The 14,910-nt window shown below is 41.0% G+C and overlaps 1 protein-coding gene across 2 annotated transcripts; it reads left to right on the top strand.

Moving 5' to 3' along the window:
• Positions 1-1,198: 1,198 nt before the first annotated feature.
• ppp5c (protein phosphatase 5, catalytic subunit) lies at positions 1,199-11,756 on the top strand. Of its 2 annotated transcripts, XM_056441449.1 has the most exons (13): positions 1,199-1,310; positions 3,783-4,024; positions 4,660-4,807; positions 4,993-5,114; positions 5,280-5,345; positions 5,534-5,632; positions 6,101-6,206; positions 6,438-6,580; positions 9,204-9,291; positions 9,379-9,419; positions 9,529-9,707; positions 9,812-9,893; positions 10,651-11,756. In XM_056441449.1, the coding sequence occupies exons 1-13, from the start codon at positions 1,214-1,216 to the stop codon at positions 10,711-10,713; spliced, it is 1,476 nt and encodes a 491-aa protein (XP_056297424.1). In that variant the 5' UTR covers positions 1,199-1,213; the 3' UTR covers positions 10,714-11,756. The 2 variants fall into 2 exon arrangements, 1 of the variants encoding a protein (XP_056297424.1); XR_008834880.1 differs by lacking the exons at positions 9,204-9,291; positions 9,379-9,419; positions 9,529-9,707; positions 9,812-9,893; positions 10,651-11,756 and adding exons at positions 7,465-7,811; positions 8,164-8,515 and having other exon boundaries at positions 1,212-1,310.
• The last annotated feature ends 3,154 nt before the right edge of the window (positions 11,757-14,910 follow it).

Raw genomic sequence — 14,910 nt, 5'->3', positions numbered from 1 at the left:
GACCCAACCACCCAACTAAAATCAAAGGAAATTACTTTTGCCCAGGAAAAACATTATAATATATATATATATATATCCACAATCAATATGGAAAACCCTCACAAAAACATATGTATACTATCAATGTATATTGTACCTTCGACAGCCGACTGAACTGGAAGGCCAACATCAACGCTGTGTACAAGAAGGGGATGAGTCGACTCTTTTTCCTGAGAAAGCTTCGATCCTTCAACGTGTGCAGCAAGATGCTGGAGTTATTCTACCAGTCGGTTGTCGCCAGTGTGCTGCACTTTGCCATTGTCTGCTGGGGGAGCAGCATCGGAGCCGGTGACACCAGCCGTCTTAACAAACTGGTTAGGAAGGCTGGCTCCATCATCGGCTGCCAGCTGGAGCACCAGGAACAGGTGGTGGAGAGGAGGACGTTGAAGAAACTTGTGTCCATATTGGACAACCCGGACCACCCTCTCCACCACCTCCTACAGGGACAGAGGAGGACTTTCTCCAGACGTCTCCTCACGCTCCGCTGCCACAAGGACAGATACAGGAGAACATTCCTGCCGACGGCTATGAGGCTCTATAACAGATCACCTCTTTCTTGCCAGATCATAGTGCAATAACTACAATAATAACTTCAAATCCACACTATGTTGATCTGCACTTCACACATTTCATTTACTTACACTACACACATACACACTTCTTTTTCATTTACACTACACACATACACACACTTTGCATTTTGCACACTGTCTATATTTAATATTTTTATATTTAATTTAATTTGTCATTAGTATTGTATTGTGTATGCATATATGTTGTATAGATACATATATATTTTACTTTGTATACTTCTTGTATACATCTTTATCTTTCATCCCTGTTTTTTATATTTTATTTTTTATTCTTGTGTGTTTAGTTTATTGGTGCTGCTACTGTTACGACAAATTTCCCCTTGGGGATTAATAAAGTACATATCTATCTATAATAATGTATTCATAAGGGCTCATGCTGTATTCATACCCGTTAATCTTTACTTTAAATTATATTTTATTATTTAGGCATTTACCCTACACTTTACTTTTTGTTGCACTTCTGGTTCATCCACATATTTAGACTTTAAATGTATGCAGCAGTAAGGGTTTAATTTCGGTTAACATTTCTTTAGAGTCCGGCGAGCACACACGCACACAAATTATTTGCGACAGTGCAGTAAATGGCGCATGTATCGGAAAACGGCAGTGAAGAAAAGATGGCGGATAGAAGTAACGATGCAGAGCTGCTGAAGGAGAAGGCGAATAACTATTTTAAAGGTAATGTGACGGTCCTGTCAGGCCGACGCCTATTTAACAGCAGTTCTTAACAGACGAATAAGTGACCCATTAGCTGTCGGGGCGACATAACCCCGTAGCAACGCGCTCCCAACCGGATACGCCAGGCTAACGTGCTGCTCGTATGGCATGCTAACTGTAAACTCCATTCATTGGATAACTACGCACTGGATTGAAATGAGCCGGTTTAGCTAACGTTAGCTACCACAGCAACGGCTACATAGGTTAACACATGCCGCCACGCGCGCGTCCTCCGTCGTGCCCACCGAACGTGCTCGCGTTCGGTTCTTAACGTCTGGCTTCAACCGCGTGTTCTGTTCGCTCGTAGAACGTTCGATTAAAGTGAGATTCTGGAACTAGTTCCACCATGTTGTAAATATTCAGGAGCAGCCGAGGAGCTTCGGGTCTCCAACAATACTGGAACTGTTTCCTCTATATGGGTACTTTTCTGGTCAGGCGGTTCATTTTGAAGTGAGACAATACCGACAGTCACGATGCGCCTCCTATTCAAAATCCTACTGGCATCAAATTAACGTTGCACTTTCGCCTCACAGCAAGAAGGCCCTGGGTTCGAGTCCCGGTCGTTCCAGGTCCTTCCTGTGTGGAGTTTGCGTGTTCTCCTCGTGTCTGCGTGGGTTTACTCCGGGTACTCCGGTTTCCCCCACCGCCATAAAGACATGCACCGCATCGAATGTTGGTGGTGGTCGGAGGGGCCGGAGGCGCTGATTGGCTGCCACGCTTCCGTCAGTCTGCCCCAGGGCAGCTGTGGCTACTGATGTAGCTTACCACCACCGGGATGACTGTGTGTGTGTGTGTGTGTGTGACTACTGGACTCTGCACTCTGTAAAGCGACTTCGGGTGACTTGAGAAGCGCTCTATAAAATAAATGATTATTATTATTATAATGATTCACTTTAAAGTTGCTCCTAATATAATTCACTTGATGTACATTCTTTTTTTGTTGAGTGTAATCGCTCTTTTATTGTATATGCAACTTATTTAGTTTAGTTTTTAGAGTGGAAGTATAAAGTTGCATGAAATGGAAGCAAAGCACTATAACTTAATTGTACTTTAGAACAGTACTTTAATTAAAAAACACAGGTACTCTCCACAGCTTTGTGACAGAGAAAAGCATCAAGGACAAAGGTCAAGTTCTCTTTCGATAGTTACGGTGTCTTTCAAAAAGCCAATCTGCTGCCAAGTTACTGATTCTATAGATAAATGGTAAATGGACCTGTACTTGCGCTTTCCTAATCTTCCAACCACTGCACGCATGCCATGACATCATTCACCCGTTCACACCATTCATACACTGATGGGAGGAGCTACGGTTCCACCTGCACATCAGGACTAACTACCCAACACTCACACACATTCACACACCGTGCCTACGGGAGCAAATGGTGGTTAAGTGTCTTGCCCAAGGACACATCGGCATGGGCTAACAGATCGAACCGGCGATCCTATGATTGAATGACGACCCTTCTCACCACTGAGCCACACTCTAGATGATTTAGATAGTATTCCTTGACACGATTCATGTAGGTTTAAGTTTGTGATATCTGAAGGGCTGAGAGATCATGACGTATTGGAGCCGATCTAATGGAAAGGTTGTCTGTTGTTCGATGTGCAGTGCAGGATTGTCTTTTTTTGTCAGAGGGATAAAATATACAGAACAGATTTTTAAATTTGTTTTAACTTCGTATCACTTATGAGCAACTGTTTCTCAAATGTGCCGTCACCTATTCCAATATAAAATATATTTCTGTCAAACTAGTCAGCAAATTTTACAAAACCTGATTTGAATTTGGCAAGCATGTGATTTCTCCATAAACAGATTTTTTTATTATAGCTAATTTGCAAGAGTCCATTCAAATCGGCATTGTAAATTATTCTCCAACAACAACATTTTACTGATACAAGTGCCTATGAACTGAAATTATTCAGGAAATGTCTGGGTTTAGTGATTTATAATTAGTTAACTGAACATGTCTGCATTACTTATAACTTCTAAGACGCATTATCAACCCCCCATGCGGTTGATAAACGTTGAATTGATCAACAAAATTCAAGAAATTACCCAATATTGTATATAAACGCACAATATTTGTCAGAATTTTCACGTCATTTATCTTACGGTATTCAATGGCAGTATTTTTATTAAGTGCGGGAAGGATTGTCATCATCATTGGCTTTCAATGTATTTACTTTGGATTAGTAAATAAGTATTTTCTAGCTACAAACGCTTTAAAAAATAGAACGCCAAAGAAATGAACCAGCTCGCCTTATGTTGCTGTCAAAAATTCGGTTTGCAACAATGAGCTATTCTTTATTTAGAAATAAAGATACTAGACAAAATAAATACACAAACGTGTTTTTTAAAAACATTTTAATGGAATTTGTTCATCCACAAGCTCAGTTTTTTCTGTTAACAATGTGACATTTTCTTTTCAGAGAAAGACTATGACAATGCCATCAAGTACTACTCCGAGGCCTTGGAGGTCAACCCTACCAATGCCGTCTACTTCAGCAACCGTAGCCTGGCGTACCTGCGCACAGAATGCTACGGTTATGCCCTGGCTGATGCCACGAAGGCCCTGGAGATCGACAAGAACTACATCAAGGGGTACTACCGCCGCGCCACCTCCAACATGGCACTGGGCAAGTTCAAGGCCGCACTCAAGGATTATGAGACGGTAAGAAACAAAAGTGTTTTCGACAAAGTAGCAGAACACTTTTCAACTCTGACCCTAGAATTTAGGAGACATAAGCATTGTGCACAGTGAAATAAAATGTTTAGATTTTTTTCTCCAATGAAGTATCTATCCAGTTCAATCTCTTGATCGGTCCCCATGAGTCGGGCTGCTCGTGTTGCTTTAACGCCATGGAATGGGGATTATATATAAATCCCGTCATGATGCCAATTAGATCCAGTTGTAAGGCACTCGCCGCAAAGCTTATTTGGTGTCTATTGGTTTTCGTGCTGTAAGCAATGTAAGTGTACTGGGGCTTTGGAAACATAGACCCCGTTGCACAAACTGGACCAAGCACCATGACAACAGAAACAGTTAATCCTAATGAAGCTATGAGGGGTTGTATCTGGGTTTATATTTATTTAGAGATGTTTCTTGCAGAACATTAAGTATGAATGGTTTAAATCATTTTTCATCCAGTAGAAACTGCAGAATTTAAACCATGATATACTTTTAACAACTGTTTACATCCTGGTCTTTTTAAGGCATGCAGAGTCAATTTTCCGAAGGCTTCCTTGATGCTGCTTGATGACTAACCGGCCTGGTGGTTTTATTTTGTTTCCTTGTTCTGATGATAGGTAGTGAAGGTTCGACCAAGTGATAAGGATGCGAAGATGAAGTATCATGAATGTAACAAGATTGTGAAGCGGAAGGCTTTCGAGAGAGCCATTGCCAGCGATGAGATTAAGAAATCTGTTGTTGACTCCCTGGACATCGAAAGCATGAGTAAGTCGCCTGTATGATTGAACAAATGTGTCAGAATATATCTAGATATCTCTCTGTAATCCTAATGTGCAGTAAGTAAGACGGGAGCTAATGATGACAAAATGCACCGGTGTGAATTTCTGCATCATTACTGTAGCGTACATTACTGGGTTTTCCATCTAATAGAAGTTGATGTTGTATTGCAGCGATCGAGGATGACTATGAAGGCCCTCAGCTTGAGGACGGGAAGGTCACGTTGAAGTTCATGACAGAGATGATGGATTGGTTCAAAGACCAGAAAAAAATGCACAGAAAGTGTGCTTATCAGGTAAATATTTCTAAGTTTGTACTCGTGGTTGAATGCACTTATTGTAAATTGCTTTGGATTAAAGCCGTCAGCCAAATTAAATTAAATTTGTTTGTCTGTTTCTATACACTGACTGAAGAAACTTAATGTACCTGTCATAACTTTATTTAATTTGTACTCTTTCAGATTTTGGTGCAAGCTAAAGACCTTCTATCGAAACTACCGAGCCTTGTCGAGATCACATTAAAAGAGGTGAGGACTTTTCAAGTATTGACTTGAATTGAATGTCTCAAAGTGTTAGTTTATGTCCAATGAGAGTGCAACAGAAGATTTATCTTCTTGATCTGCTCATCATAGGACACTGTTATTGTTCATGGTTCTTTGATACAATGTGTGTTTTGGGTATTTTATCTAAAGTGTTCTGTTTCTATTTGCAACAGACAGAAAAAATAACAATTTGTGGTGACACGCATGGACAGTACTACGATCTCCTCCACATCTTCCAGTTGAATGGCCTTCCATCAGAGACCAACCCCTATGTATCCTTTTCAACAGCTTTTACATTTGTGTCCATGCAGTCATCCTCCTTGTTTGTACCATTCTGTGTCTGAAGGCCTTTACACACCAGGGCAGTTTTCTTTTTTTTCATGTGATTTAATTGCACTTATATATATATATATATATTTTTTTTTACTATTGTATTTGCCACAAATACTTATCACATGGCGAGAAGCAGATTATTGGGGTTGATTTTTTTTCTCTTCTGAGGTTTCATCCAACAAAGAAATGTTTTGTTACTTCTTCCAACCTTGACAAGGGCATTGCAGACCAGATTCACTCCTTCTGTTCTTTCCTTTCACAATAAAAGCCCTATGCATAACATATTCGCAGTCGCGCATTCAGCTATCGGCTTCGCTTATTTTTTAACGTTCCTGGTGTTCAAAGGGCTTTAAAACAAAAACAAGCCTAAAAACTCGCGCGTCACAATGCTTAACCCCAGAATTCAGCTGTTCAACGGCGACTTCGTCGATCGCGGCTCCTTCTCACTCGAGGTCATCGTTACCCTCTTTGGCTTCAAGCTACTCTACCCCGACCACTTCTACTTGCTCAGGGGTGAGAACACCTACACTCGGCCTGTGCATGAGTCAGTGGGTGTATGTGTGCTGTACAACGTGTCGTATTGTATGTTCCACTCTATACATGTCTGCCGTCATAAAGTTCAAAGCACAACAATGAAATTCATTTATTCGTTTAGTTTTCACAATTCATTTGGTTTCGACTGTTCCATTACATACTTTGTATTGATGTAGGAAACTTGTGTAAATGTGGTATTTTAACATGCAGGTAACCATGAGACGGACAACATGAACCAGATGTATGGATTTGAAGGGGAGATCAAAGCCAAGTACACAGCCCAGATGTTCCAGCTGTTCAGCGAGGTCTTCCAGTGGCTGCCTCTTGCACAGTGTATCAACAGCAAAGTACTGGTAAGAAGTGGTGCCATGAGTTTAAAGCAGCCGCAGGGCCCTGCAACCAAATGTAATTGTTGTTCACCCTCTTGTTTTGTACACAAGTCCTGTAGCCGGTGGATCCTGTGCTATTTTATCCTCCAAGCCGTCCATGCAGACATGATTGAAATTGTGCGTGTGGCCACTCTACTTTAACTCAGTGGACGCTGAGCAGTTTAAAATCATTCAAACTGCTTTGACGTTAAGCAACATGACCGGACTGGTGTACCGGATATCACCACTAGGTGTCGCACTTGGCAAAGCAGCTACACAGGGTGTCCGCGGGTCCTTAAAAAGTCTTAAAAAGTCTTAAATTGCTTTTCCTAAAAATAAGGCCTTAAAAAGTCTTAAATTGTCTTAAATTCAGATTGGATTGGTCTTAAATTTTTTGGGTGTCATGTCCAGGGGTTTTCCTGGGTCAAAATGGGTCTTCGGTGCTCCCAAAAAATATGTTGGCGCGCTGCGCGCGCACCGTCTATTTATGCAGGTCGGGCTGTTGAGTGATCAGCAGCTGGCCGCTCGGTCCATTCGCGCACCTCACAGTTGCGTATTGATCAGACAAGAAGACACGCTTATCAACTCCAGTGTTTCCCCTATAACAGGGTGAAATCCCCCCCCCGCAAACAATTCTCGGCTCGCGCGACAGAGCGATGTGCGCGCCGGCATCGAAGCTCTGCCGTGATGCGCGCTGCGGGTGAGCACCGCGTATTCGGTCCTATCAATCCCCTACAACGTGAAGCATCGGCTACTTTAGAAAACATGGCAGGATGCAAGTTCAACAACGGCTTGAAAAGAACGAGTGTTTCTGGTCACGGTGGGTGAAATGCTTCTGAATCTGCGTTATGTGTCGCGAGACTTTCCAGCGGTGGAATCTCACGTGCAGAGCAAGAAGCACAGAGACTAGCGAAGGCCGCCAGCAGCCCGCGGGGCTAGCTGCTGCTCCGCCACTAGCTCCTGCTCCGCTGCCCGCAACGACGTCAACTACAACGCTGGAGGTCACCGGAGGAAATCCAGCGCCTTGCAACAAAGAGCTCATCACCGAAGACCAACGCTGCAGTGCGTTCTTCATTCTGTTCCACGAGACTCTGGACCAGACCACCGCGAGCAGACAGCTGGACTTCATGTGCGTTATTGGTTAAATGACCACGTCCAGTCAGGATCCTGTGGAGCTCATGGGCCATGACACCAGGACCTACTTCAGCACCTCAAAGTAAGTCTAACATAAATATATGTATTAACTATCCTCTTGTATATGAGTATGTGTTTCATATAGTTAAGCTTTACTCATGTGTCAAGTTAATAACAGCTATGCATAGGCGCACTACACATTAATTAGACTAATTAAAAATAGTTTTAGAATGGTAGTAAGTAGAGTGGTGTTTACCTGTCAATATGTCTACATAGTGTTCACTAGGCTCAAGGGATGGCTCACGTTGCTTAATTTGTAAAAATAGTATTCATTCCTATTTATCCAGTCTGACATTAATCTGAAGTGGTGGTGTCATAAGAGATGTGGTGACTGTTGTTTGGCTAATGTCTGCCTTTTTCTTTCTTTTTTCCAGGAGAATGGACCAAATGTCAACTGGAAGTTTTTATATTAATACAGTTTGAAAAGGATTGTTTTCCTAGTATATTCACAAAAGCTCAGGAGTAGACATGAACCTGTGCACAAACATCCATCACATAGAGACATGAGAACTCACTCACTCACCCACACACACATACATTCTATTATGTAAATGAATTTGCATTTTAAAAGCAGCTGGAAATGTTATTTGTTTTATGGATTTTTTTTGTTCAAAGGGAACTATGTTGCATGTATTTTTTAAATATATTTACTTAATTTTAGAGACATTTGTTCATGGGACTTAAATGTTCTGAAAATGTATTAATAAATATAATTTACAACAGCAATGACATTTGTGTTATCCTTTTGCATTACACCATACTGTTAATTTTGAACAGACATCAGTGTGTTTACTTTGAATTAATTAATTTAGATTAATGTATATTTCCATTGTAAATTAGGTCTTAAATTTTATTTAGACGTGGTCTTAAAAAGTCTTAACGTCTTAAATTTCACTGGTTTATTCCTGTAGACACCCTGCTACACTATTGGTATTTAAAGGAGAATAGCTGATCCGCCTTGAAGGTCAGCACACAATGTACCCCCCAATTGGGCTGAAATTTAGACATTGTGAGCATTTATTTAAAGACTAATAAACTGCGCTGATCCATTTACAGCCAGCACACAGTCCTTTCACCTGCGCCACACTGCCTGTGTGGGACTGCTTCCTAACTGCTGCTGCCCGCACTTTCTTTCGACATTAAATATGGCTTTGATTAGAGCCATAAATAATTTCATTGAATTATTAATGTAAATTATAATAATTTGAGACAAAGGTGTGCTCAAATGTAAATAATTTAATTAAACATTTAATTGTGTTCATGTCTGTGACATAGTGAAAGGTATATGTATTTGTGCCAGTATGATGTCAATACCACGAGACAATGGATGCTTTTGTATCTATATTTGTCGTGTAGTGTGCGCATCACACCGGCCGCTTGGCTACGCTGGCCTGTTCACATGGCTCCTTTTCAGGTGATGCACGGTGGCCTGTTCAGTGAAGATGGCGTCACATTGGACGACATCAGGAAGATTGAAAGGAACAGACAGCCTCCAGACTCAGGTAGGCTCCAACTGCAAATGCCCCATCTGTGAAATCTGTCCCCAAGAAAGCCTTTTACATTCAACACTTTCCTCCGCTTTTCCACAGGTCCCATGTGTGATCTCCTCTGGTCGGATCCACAGCCTCAGGTCAGTTCCCACCCGCCTATAGCTCATTATGTATCCAGGGATTTGTGTTCGAGCAACATTCAATCCAATTCGAACTGGATTAAGAGTTAATACTCTCCCTGTCATGCAGAACGGCCGGTCAGTCAGTAAGCGAGGAGTGAGTTGTCAGTTCGGGCCGGATGTGACGGCGCGCTTCCTGGAGGAGAACAACCTGGATTTCATTGTGCGTAGTCATGAGGTGAAAGCTGAGGGCTACGAGGTCACTCACTCAGGGAAGTGCATCACCGTGTTCTCAGCACCCAACTATTGGTACGTAATGATGCCGGCTAACTTTAAGAGTGTGGAGTCGGCCGTTGCTAACGCTGTTCACTTCTTTTGTTAAACGCTGCGTGTTGTATTCTGTGTTCCTCCAGTGATCAGATGGGAAACAAAGGAGCTTATATCCACCTCAGGGGATCCGACCTTAAGCCAGAGTTTCACCAGTTCACTGCTATGGTAAGTATCCTGTACTCTGATTTAGTGTTGTCACAACACTGAAGTTATGACATTAATGCGATTCCCTGAGTCCTTATTGGGATGCAGATATTGAAATGATGACGCCAAAGACATCAAACTTAAGTACGATTTATGCAGATGGCTAGCGGTTCATAACCTGCTTTAATTTCGTAATCATATTTTTGAGTCACAGATCAAATTGACGGTAAACATCGCAGCAGATATAACTTCTAGAGAAGCATTGATCCAGTCGCCAATACCAATTCAGATCGTGCATGAGCCACATCGCCATATCGCACAATACAGATTGTTGTTAAAGTTATCTGTTTTTTATTATCCTATAAAGTGGGTAATTGCAAACAAACCCACAGTTCAAATGATACACAAATAAATGATTGTATTTTCTAGTATAAAAAGTTGCATTATAAACAGTACCAACGCATCAACTCTGGTCCTTTCCACTCGTCACAGGAAATAGCCTCCACTATCATTCTTAAAGCACCGTTACCAATGAACTGGTTACGCATCGTTTCTGATGACAAGATATTTGTGATACTTTTCTTGTATTTACATGCTGTGCAACTCTACTCTAAATTGTTATATTCATTGTAGTTATTTTGGAAATGATGGGTCATATTTTCATGAAAGGGTAGGTCATAATTTACTCTTTTTTTCTAATGCATATTGTCTACTGGAGCTTTAAAAAAGAAAAGTTGAATCCTGGTGTAACGTTTGTCTTCCTCTCTCTCCTTCACAGCCTCATCCTAATGTCAAGCCCATGGCGTACGCCAACTCGCTAATGCAGATGGGGATGATGTAGAGGTCACGCCGATCCGCCTGTGACACTGAAGACCCTCCCATCTGACCTGAACCATCCCAGCCACCTCACACCCTGCAGTGCTCGGACATGCTCATGCTTAGCCTACGAAGGGTTTCTCTCACCCCGACAAAAACTTCAACTATTTGTGTCCAGGAAACACGTAGTGTAGTTCAGATAGGAAGAGATCCCTTGCACCCGGTCAAGTCCAGAACTGGGTTTGTTCTTTCATGTTATCAGTTGAAACTGGAAAAAAAATAAGTCTCCATTCCCATTACCCATTTGCCTGCTCATGTGTTCCATCACATCCTTGGAGCTGCTTGGTTTTTAGAATCCGCAACAGGTGGGATCAAATAGCTGATATGTACCAAAGATCCGTATTGAAAATGATTGTTCAGTTTTGGCAAGGATCGTCTTGCAACTCTGAAACCTAGTATTTTACTGTTGGTCTGTACACAGCTGGGAGCATTGGAAACTCATGTCTATCAGTGTTTCTCAAACTATCCTACAGTTTGTCAGTTTATTTTGTTTTCTTTTACAGAAATACAAAAAAAGTATGATCCCACTCCCTAAAAACAACAACAATAGATTGTGTCGGGTGACACTCTTAAAGGTTCTGTTAGCCATTAGTGGTGTATTTGGTTGGTTTAGTCATCTAGCTGGTAAGATTTAATGTGCACTGCTTCCTCTTGAGGTAGATACCGCTGCTCCATGTTTTTCATCCTTAACACTCATCGTGCCACTCCCCCGTCAGCCCCCCCACCGTCTCCTCTCCGAACTAGCTTTGGGGGAAGGCAAACACCGATGGCACTCTAGTCTCCCTGACCAATTACTGGTGACCCATGCGTGAATTCTCTTCGGCACACAAACGTCCAATCTGCAATCCTTTCTCGAAGCGCACAGCTGCATTGGCCAATGGCCCTCAACTTTTTAGATAAAGAAATACACTGATGTGTATGTATATATATATACTGTATCATTGAAAGATTCCGTGTAATGTTTGGAGAAAAAATATTAAATAAAATAAAAAAATTCCAGTCCAGTGATTTTTAGAAACACGTTGGTATCTTTATTTACGTCTGTTGATGGTCTACTTTTGCAACACTTTCTTATGTGGTCGGATGTGTGTGTATCCAATGGCACCTTCTTGGAAAGACACGTCCAAACGTAGCTGGTTGAGGTAGATACGATTGGTCCTTGACCTAGACCTAGGACCTGAACAAATCAGGTTACTGGTACCTCCGAGCTGGACTTTTGGCCAATTCTAGCGCTTCAATTCTACGCATGGTGGGTCTTACTAAGAATAGTGGTTGGATTCATACCCGTGATGGTTTTAAAAGATCACTTTCCTCAAGAACTACAATTTTGAGCTGCTTGTACTTTACTTTTTCTGCTACTTCAAACTCCTTCTCCGCTATGTCTAAAAGGGAAGTATTGTACTTTTTACTCCACTACGTATTTAATAACTGAAGTCACGTGGCATATTCAAGTTTAAAACACATACAATAATAGATACTTTTAAAAGAATCATTATGGATAAACACCGATTTATTAATCCATTAGAGAAATTCACAACATACCAAGCAGTAAAAATAAGCCCCAACTTCAAGGAAACTTGCACATTAATGTAAATGCATTATTCTGAAATGGGCCAACCCGCATCATTTAGTAGATTAGATTAGATATTCCTTTATTATTATATTATAGTAACAGCATTCTTTATGGCACAACATCCAAAATTCTAAATAAACTCCAGTATATTCAGAACTCTGCTGCTCGCCTGCTCACCCGCTCCCGTGATCACATCACCCCTGTTCTCCAGACCCTCCACTGGCTCCCCGTCCCAGAACGTATCCAGTACAAAATCCTTCTCCTCACTTACAAAGCCCTCCATAACCAGGCCCCCTGCTACCTGACCGATTTGCTTCACCATCACACTCCATGGTCCGTGTACGTTTTGTTAGTTTGTTTTTTCGTTTCATTCCAAATACGGAATACGGAAATCACGTGGTTTTTTCGTTTTCCGTTTGAAAACCAAAAACGGAAAAACGGAATACCACCTCCGTATTTCGTTTCTGCTGTCTGAAACCAAAAACGACAGAACGGAAGTGCTTAAAATTAAGTCAAAATAAAAGCCAGTGATACATATTCGTATTAACCTTAGAAGAATATTAATTAATCAATATAAAGAATAAATAATTAAACGGGGATATTTTAACGATGCAAACACATAGCAGGGTAACGTTAGAAGAATATTAATTTGTCAATATAAAGAATAAATAATTAAACCTGGATATGTTAGCGACAGTGGTGACGACGGGAAGTTTAATATTCATGTAGCCTACACAGCAAGAATCACCTTCTCACTTAATCGTTGCCTTGTTTGATGCAACACAGTTCCTAATATAGATTAATCAAAGTAATGTTTCTGTGCAGAGACTATATTTCCACCGCAGAGTAAACGGTTCACCTTTATACCGCTAGATGGCAGTATACCTGTTATTGATACATATGTATTTAATGCCGTTTATTTCCTCTGATATTTATGTTCATGGTTAATTTCCAACATAGTTGTATACATCATGTATTTACTTGTTTTATTTGGGTCATTTTGGAACTAAACATTCCCACATGGAAGAGTGAGGATATGATGACCACGAGGCAATACATATTGACAATTGAAAAATAAAGAGACAGTTGAGTTTTTCTTATTAAGCAGCGTTCAGTTAGCACCCAGTCACAGCACCACCTGTGCTTCACCTGTAACCTTCATTACTACATCATCATTACATCAACGGTTAATGGGGACACGTTTTTTGTTTTGTTTTTCGTTTTATGTTTATATGCATGTGTGTGTATGTATAGAGTGTGTGTTTATATGTATATATGTGTGTGTATATGTATGTATATGTATACGTATGTATGTGTGTATATATATATATGATTCTTTGAAATAAGTTTTTTCGAGAAATCATAGGTTAGGGCACTTATAAGCTCGTTAGCTTCAGCCTCGACCCTTTCGGTCAGCCACTTTCTTCTTTTGTTGAATTATGATTGTTGTATATTTTGCTGATCGAAATAAACTAACTCATCATAAACATGTAACCTGTTCTGTTGTGACTCTGCTGTCAGTGTCTTTACTCCTCTGACTACATCACATCATCATCATGTCGTACTTTGGTCTCCAGAAGGATGGAGCTCTGTGTTGTGTGTGAACATGTTTTGAGGAGCTGACTACATGAGTTATTGTATCAGAGTGAAACATGGAGAGCACAGCTCCTCACATCTCTAACATGTCTCACATAGATTTAGATAAGCCATATTCATTGGATTTGTACACACTTAAAGCTGATTCTGGTGGGGGGGCTTTATGAGTCCTTATACGCCGAAGATCGGAAAGCTACAAACAAATACTTGGAGAGTATTATGGTTAACTAGTTAGGGGTCTCCAAACTAGATAACCATAATATCCTTTTCTCTTCTTTTTTCCCCTAACATGTAATATTTCTCCAGAGCAGCAAGTCATGACCTTGTTTAGCTAATAGCAACAGGTTTAGCTCAGAGCAACAGGTCGTGGCCTTGTTTAGCTCAGAGCAGCAGCTCACATGTACTTATATCTGATCCAATGACATCTGCACACTTCTAGATTCGTAAAGAAAGACAATCTTTGGTATTTTCTAATTATTTATGTCAAGCACAAGTTAACTACTCCCCTAAAAGAGGGAGCCTTCAGAATTAGTGGTAGCATTGCATTAGGATTACATTCTTGTATTTGAATTGTATTGCTGGATCTCAATTCCTCTGATTCTTCCATCTGCAGTCAATCTGCTCGCATGATTTACATCATCAAAGTTTTGCCTTCCAAGAGCTGTTCCAAATGAAAAGTGAATGTCAGATGTATGAACCGTCCTGACTGAGCTTCACTGAAGCTTTATACCTGCTACAAGCTCAGGTCAAAATGGTGTTTAGTATTGTGTGATTTACGAGGTTGGCTCAGATTGTTTATCATTGATGTTTGTTCCTGCTGTTTGATTGTAGTGCTCAGACATCAGCTGTGTTCTTAGTAAAGCAATAGGTGTCAGATTGACATCCAAACTGAGGGTGTCAGGGTCCTTAAGCTGCCCTTCATAAACAAGCGAGGTTCCCAACCACATAGGTGTCCTCCTCCAGTGGGAAATCTTCACACTGGGTCCAAATCTG

This window comes from Pseudoliparis swirei, chromosome 20, assembly GCF_029220125.1.
Source record: "Pseudoliparis swirei isolate HS2019 ecotype Mariana Trench chromosome 20, NWPU_hadal_v1, whole genome shotgun sequence".
NCBI classification, from domain to species: Eukaryota; Metazoa; Chordata; class Actinopteri; order Perciformes; family Liparidae; genus Pseudoliparis; species Pseudoliparis swirei.
Note: the sequence above shows the minus strand (reverse complement) of the source record. Positions and strands in the feature narration are given on the sequence as shown.

Excerpts from the sequence above, each read along its gene's own strand:
- ppp5c (XM_056441449.1), top strand. The coding sequence starts at position 1,214 with ATGGCGCATGTATCGGAAAACGGCAGTGAAGAAAAGATGGCGGATAGA. Across the intron at positions 4,025-4,659 it reads CACTCAAGGATTATGAGACG|GTAGTGAAGGTTCGACCAAG; the intron begins GTAAGAAACAAA and ends TTCTGATGATAG. Across the intron at positions 5,346-5,533 it reads TCGAGATCACATTAAAAGAG|ACAGAAAAAATAACAATTTG; the intron begins GTGAGGACTTTT and ends TATTTGCAACAG.